Source organism: Poromitra crassiceps (assembly GCF_964638095.1).
Source record: "Poromitra crassiceps genome assembly, chromosome: 17".
NCBI classification, from domain to species: domain Eukaryota; kingdom Metazoa; phylum Chordata; class Actinopteri; order Beryciformes; family Melamphaidae; genus Poromitra; species Poromitra crassiceps.
In genome coordinates, this window is record NC_139635.1 from 469722 (window position 1) to 477044 (window position 7323).

The 7323-nt window shown below is 43.0% G+C and overlaps 1 protein-coding gene across 1 annotated transcript; it reads right to left on the minus strand.

Annotated features, from left to right (window-relative positions):
• Positions 1-232: 232 nt before the first annotated feature.
• On the minus strand, positions 233-4108 carry LOC310791993 (uncharacterized protein; the record flags this gene model as incomplete). Its single annotated transcript, XM_083653674.1, has 4 exons — positions 233-392; positions 1173-1338; positions 1501-1570; positions 3860-4108. The coding sequence occupies 4 exons, from the start codon at positions 4106-4108 to the stop codon at positions 233-235; spliced, it is 645 nt and encodes a 214-aa protein (XP_083509800.1).
• Between the last annotated feature and the right edge of the window lie 3215 nt (positions 4109-7323).

The window sequence follows — 7323 nt, forward strand, 5'->3', positions numbered from 1 at the left end:
TGGTATTTAGCGCCGACACGCCCACTTTGGGACTGCGCCACGCCCATTCGGCCTAAAGCGCATTTGGCAGCCTAAAGCCTATTGCTATCTTGCCGAAACAGGCGCAAGGCACGTTTTTTTGCGGTTAAGGCCCGTAATAGCGCCGATGGCCTGTGGGAGAATAGAGCCCAGAATGTCCATAAGGCAGAGAGAAACCTGAGTATGGTTCCTGAGTATGTTGCATATGCAAGACTTACGCAACTGATTCAAAGTCCATCATCCGTCGGAGGAGTGTAGACACTTGAGGGTTGTTGGTGTTGTTCCTCTTCTCGGTGACCTTTCCAGTTCTTTTGCCAACAACCTTCGTGGTGGCCGTCTTGGTGCCGGTGGTTGGGTTGATCCCAAGGTAACATCTGAAATCACACAATCACATGAACAAACAGATTAGGAAAATGTTTGGGTAGGTGGGTGGGTGAGTCCATCTGTCCGTGTCATTTGCATATCTCGAGAACCGTCTGATGTACTTCACACTTGGTGGGTGTGTTGCTGGGCAGCTCACCCTAAAAGACTGATGTTACTCATCCATAGATGGTTTTGTGTTAGTTGGTAGTTGGAGATACCAGCCCTAGAGATGTCTGCCTTCTCTCCAATACAATAGAACTCGATGGTTGTGGTGCTCAAAGTGGCAAAAAAATACTTTTGAAAATCTCAACAGGAATGTCTCATTCCAGAAATCACAACCCGGTGAATCAAGATAATCCATAGACCTTGTTGTGAGCAGCTTCATGTAGGAACTAACTAGCAGCGTGGGTGCAGTTCAGTCAAAAGAAAATAGTTCCTACATGAAACTGTTCACAACAATGGATTATGTGGATTATGTTGAGTAACCGGGCCATGATTTCTAGAAAGATGTTGCTGTTGAGTTTTTCAAATCTTTTTTTTTGTGCTTTGAGCACCACACGCCAAGTGCCATCCAGTTCCATTGTATCAGAGAAAAGCCAGACACCTCCAAATATTGATATCTCCAAAGCCCAGGCACCTAACACAAAACGATCTAAATGGATAAACAGCACGACAGGTGAGAGGATTTATTTTTTATTTTTATGCTGAGCTGTGCCTTTAATGTGATCTCTGTCCAGCTGTAAATCAATTTAATAAAAAAGCACTACAAATCTTAATATGAAAATGGTTACCTTTGGATGAATTCCAGCGTGCAAGCCGCCTGCCCCTGGTACATCAGATTGAAGTTGTAGAAAACCGAAAATAATGCTGCCATTCCAGCCACGAAGTTGGGATGTGGAGGCACAACCACCTGGCTCTCGACACTCAGCATCCATTTGGTCGCTGTGAGCGTCTCACCTAAAATCCATAAACATAAGAACTCCATGTAAATAAGCACTTTCTGGATTTCCACATACCATATCCACAGGCTGAACTGTTAAACTAAGACATAACAATCACAGTTCCTCACAGTTTATGAAATGCTTTATGACAGATTTCAAAACATTGTTTATACACTACCTAAGACAATCAGTCTCGGAGAGTCTGCAAGCGACACATCTCGTTCTACATCAGCTGCTGTTGCAGATACCTAAAAGGCAAAAGCACAAACAAAACATACAAAATTGAATAACAGCTTAAAGGAGATTTTTTTTTTTCCTTCAAACCTGGACCCTATTTTACACACTGTATGCGTCTAATAAACACATTGTGACAAAATTTTTTCAAATTGGTCGAGTACTCACCGAGATAGCATTGTTTACAGCTGGAGCAATGTGCTCAAACAACTACACAGTAAAAATTTGTCAAGATGAGTTTATTAAACACATACAGTGTGGAAAATAGGGTCCAGGTTGAAAATAATTAATAAATTCTCCTTTAAGAACCATATCAATGTTCTTAAATGTTAAAGCCCATTTAATACAAATTACACATACTTGACATTACTACCAACCATTTTCTAAATCACACTGGTATTTAGATTGATGAATGCATTTTTCCAACTTTTTCAGGCAGTCACCGATTTCACCTCATTTCATTAAGATATGAAAATCAACTTGCAGACTTGAAACTTGCTTGAGATAATCCATCACAGTGAACATTTAATTGTAACAGTAACATTTTAGCCATTATTTTTGTGAAATTTGCATTTTTGTCACAGTGAGAGCAAGCTCTTCCAGCAACCTTTTTAACACATTGACTGCCAGCCGTTTTTTTCTTGCTGTAGGTAGCTTCTGCCAAGCCGTTTTTTGAGGATTGTGGCTCATTTTACAAGAGCCGAGGATTATTTTCTGCTTGGAGTTTGTGAACATACAATATCTCAAAAGTACTAATAGAATGTGTACTTTCTCTGTCTAAAAGAGTTAGTTTGTAGAGTTAGTAGTTATGTAAGCATTAGCAGTTGAATACAGCATGGTTTTAGCATCAGAAAAAATATTCAGAGATAAACGGCTTTTTGTGAAATTCGATAGAACTGTCACTTTAACCATTCATTTTTGGCTCTCTCTCTCTCTCTCTCTCCCTCCCCCTCTCGCTCTCTCTCTCTCTCTCTCTCTCTCCCTTCCCCTCGCTCTCCCTCCCTCTCTCTCTCTCTCTCTCTCTCCCTCTCGCTCTCCCTCCCTCTCTCTCTCTCTCCCTCCCTCTCGGGAGGGAGACGCACTAGGTTTAATCCTAGTGAGAGGGGGAGAGGGAGAGAGAGAGAGAGAGAGAGAGAGAGGGAGGGAGGGAGAGAGAGAGAGCGAGAGAGAGAGAGAGAGAGAGGGAGAGAGCGAGATGGAGAGTTGCTTCAACTCCTCCCTCTTCTTGGCTGCAGCGGCCGTCACAGTCTAAGTGCTTTGCTGCTGCCTGTGCCTGTCTGCACGGCCGCTGTTTGAGGAAGTCGGCATGGACTTGCTCGCTTCTTGGAGTTTTGGTTGAGAGAAGCTTTTGCGATTCTGGTCATATTTATGCTGCGTGTTTCAAAGTGTGTTCCAACTGTAATCTATTATGTAAATTTGCAATCCCGCATCGCCAGCAATCAGCGCGAAAAAGAAAGCGTTTTCCCCCATCAATTTTCATGAGAATGGCTGGGGTGAGAATGGCGTGACAAGTTAAAAAAAATGCTTTCCTTCCTCTAGCCAGGAGAGCACTGTTGCCACTTAGTGGGTCGGTGGAATGGGTTGTAAACGTTTGGTGGCTCCAATAATTATATAAGAGATGTAAAAGGGTTAGATGCACAACCCACCGTCAAAAAAAAAAAATCGATGCCAAAAACGTGTAAACACGTTGTTGGCAGTCAACAGCTGGATTCTGAAAACGTGTTTACACGTTGTTGGCAGTGAATGTGTTAATGCAAGGAAAAAAAAATATGTGTAATACTTTTAGGATAGTCATTTTCTAACAACATAGCTTGTGTTTGCAATGCTTTTTGATAGTAGACTGACATCCTGGACTTCAGAGCACACTTGAATACACCAACAAGGAAGCATTATCTAAAGCATTAGTAATGTTATCACTAAAAGATCACTGTGATGGCTTACCTATCCCAAGCAAGTTTCAGGTCTCTGCAAGTTCATTTTAAACTGTACTGAAATAAGTGAAACCAGTGGCTGCTTGGAAGGTAGGGAAGATGCATCCATTAATGTAACAACAATCTCATGGTGATTTAGATAATGGTCAGCTGAAATGTCAAGTACTTTATTAGTACATGGACAAAACAATAATCGGTATTGTCACTGATGAATACTGAACAAAGAATGAAACAGTGGTCCAGGCAAGATGGAGAGAAGTTAAAACATTGTTAATTTGCATATACCACCTTTGTATAATTAAAAAATCTGATTTTGTAATGATACAAAGCTGGTTGAATATCGGCAAAGTCGTCTTTTAAATGCACACTTACATCAGCCTGCAGAATGAGTGCCTCAGGTTTCTCTTTGAAGTGTGCCATAAGCAGGAGGATTGCACATTGTCCAGGAGAGGTTGCTCCACTGTCATCAAACTTCATCAGGATACGCTGTATCTCATCTCTGCCGCTCCCTGTTGCCTTTTGGCGGAAGAACCGAATGATCAGCTTCCCCATTTCTGCTGTGGCCTCCTCCATTTTCTCCAGGATGCTGATGTCGGTTAGTAATTTGAAGTGGCTGTACATTTCTTTGGGTGTGAAAAGATATGGCCAGTCATCCTTCATCTGAGCAATAGATGGAGGTGGGCAGGCGTTGATGGATTTCCGCTGTAGATAGTATGTTGCTTTCATCAACTGAGTCAGATGTCCTCTCTCTGCCCCAGTCGGCCCCTCAGTGCTGTAAAGGTTCTTCATTTCTTGTTGCTTTTCTTTGAGACTTTCCTCAGATTCCTCTGGTGGGCAGTCAGGCTGCCATCTCACGCAGCCATATTGGTCAGCTGGTCCTCGTGGAATGTCTGGCACTGATGAATCTGAGACACGTTTCTGACTTCTACATCTTGAGAGTATGTTACCACGATTAGCATGCTCTACTCGTGTTTTTATTTGCTTCAAAAGGGATCCATAGCCACTGCCAATTTTAGTGCCATCTTTCAGGACATCGGCAAAGCATTTAGGATACTGATCGACAATCATCTTGGCGATCAAGGTGCAGTGAGATTTTGATGGATTTAACTCAGTCAGTCTCATTTCATCCACCACAATTCTGACCATTTCCCTGCGTTCTTTAGAACGGGGACGCTTTCTCTCCGCAGTCGCTGTTCTGATAGCAGACGGCATTCTATGCCAAGGAACTCTGAAGTTGTCTGTCCAGGTACTTGAATCCACACATATCCTGGATCTGGCGCTTGGAGTGCTTGCTGTTGAGGATGGGGAGGACGGGGGGACTGAAGAATCCTCTCCAGTAGTATCGGAAGCATCCTGGGTAGGTTCTACAGGAGTCAAAGTTATGAATCTTGATTGGTCTGGGGGGGAAATAGAGAAAGATTAATTTGCCGCCAGAAATCGCCGCCATTTGGTTCTTGGAAAAGTCTGTGGTTTTAGAATGGGGATTTCACTTAAATGCATAAAATAAGGTCTGTGGTAAACAAAGGTTTATGGAAATGCGAATTTGGGTTCAGCATGATAATCTTCACAAACGTGAATAACTTAGTTTTATGCCCTTTGAAGTGTTTTATAAAAATCACGTAAAAAACACGCATTTACATTGCAAAAATCATAAAAATTATTCACGTTCGTGAAGAGTATTATGCAGAACCCAGATTCACGTTCCCATAAACTTTTGTTAACCACAGACCTTATGTTATACATTTAAGCGAAACCCCCATGTTCAATCCCATAGACTTTTCCACTGAAGTACCCAGAAGCTGCTCTCTATATCCACAAACTCGGATAGCGATAACTTTCAAGTCGCCTAAATAACATTTTATAATATTGTTTGTAGTTTTGGTTATTTTGTACAGACCCTGTACATTTATGGGGAGCGTACCTATGTTCCCCGGGTCCTATATTCCCCGGGTCCTATGTTCCCCGTTTTTGTGGGACCGGGGAACATAGAACCCTTTCTATGAAAAAGGGTCCTATGTTCCCCGCTTTTCCCAAATAGGGTCCTATGTTCCCCGCTACAGTATGTTCCCTGGTCCGATGTTTCTCCCGAAATGCCAAAAACAGCCTACCTCATATGATCGCGTGATTCAATCAATGCATATGGGCGCAGAGAACACTCCCCATAACATTCACTCAACTAGTCCTAGTAGCCTAAATAAGGGAACAAGTCTGCTCCCGCTGTCTGCAAGGCGCGTTTCACAGTGTCCTTATGGAAAGAGTATTTTTCAAATCAGTTCTCATGGCCTGTGCAATAAACTTCAGACTTATTTTCAGCGCATCAGGCTGAAGCAGTGGTCGAATGGATGCGCAAGCATTTTTTCTCTATTTTTCTCCTCTTAGCCTACATGTGTTAATGCTTGTAAGACCCGCTGTTGCGGGCATGTAGGCTATGTTAAAGCATACAATGTCAAGCTTTATTGGGTCTAAAGGCCCGCTCATGTGCTCCGCCCCATAGAGGCATGTCGTAATAGGGATGAAGGCGCAGACAACACTCACATAATATTTAAAAAAGGCCTGGTAATCCCCGAGACAGAACTCAACTAGAACGACCGCAACGCGGACTTATGCCTCCGCCATTAGTTCATTCTGGAGTCCAAATCGCCATTTGAGGCAAATTGGAAGAGATTCCGTCAAGGCGCTCCTGTGATGTTGCGTTACAGAGCTTGGAAATTGGGTGTGTGAGAGGTCACAGTGACCTTGAACTTTGACCACCAAAATGTAATCAGTTCATCCTTGAGTCCAAGTCGATGTTTGAGACAAGTTTGATTAAATTCCGTCAAGGCATTCCTGAGATATCGCGTTAACAAGCTTGAAAATGGCGTTGGAGAGCTCACCTTGACCTTTGACCTTTGACCACCAAAATCTAATCAGTTCATCCTTGACTCCAAGTCGATGTTTGAGACAAGTTTGATTAAATTCCGTCAAGGCATTCCTGAGATATCGCGTTAACAAGCTTGAAAATGGCGTTCGAGAGGTCACAGTGACCTTGACCTTTGACCTTTGACCACCAAAATCTAATCAGATCATCCTTGAGTCTAAGTCGATGTTTGAGGCAAATTTGATGAAATTCCGTCCAGGCGTTCCTCAGATATCGCGTTAACAAGCTTGAAAATGGCATTCGAGAGGTCACAGTGACCTTGACCTTTGATCTTTGACCACCAAAATCTAATCAGATCATCCTTGAGTCTAAGTCGATGTTTGAGGCAAATTTGATGAAATTCCGTCCAGGCGTTCCTCAGATATCGCGTTAACAAGCTTGAAAATGGCGTTCGAGAGGTCAAAGTGACCTTGACCTTTGACCTTTGACCACCAAAATCGAATCAGATCATCCTTGAGTCTAAGTCGATGTTTGAGGCAAATTTGATGAAATTCCGTCCAGGCGTTCCTCAGATATTGCGTTAACAAGCTTGAAAATGGCGTTCGAGAGGTCACAGTGACCTTGACCTTTGACCTTTGACCACCAAAATCTAATCAGATCATCCTTGAGTCTAAGTCGATGTTTGAGGCAAATTTGATGAAATTCCGTCCAGGCGTTCCTCAGATATCGCGTTAACAAGCTTGAAAATGGCGTTCGAGAGGTCAGTGACCTTGACCTTTGACCTTTGACCACCAAAATCTAATCAGATCATCCTTGAGTCTAAGTCGATGTTTGAGGCAAATTTGATGAAATTCCGTCCAGGCGTTCCTCAGATATCGCGTTAACAAACATCGTACGGACGTACGGACAGCCGTACGTACGTACGTACGTACGGACGGACAACCCGGATCCATAATGCCTCCGGCCTGGCTATCGCCGG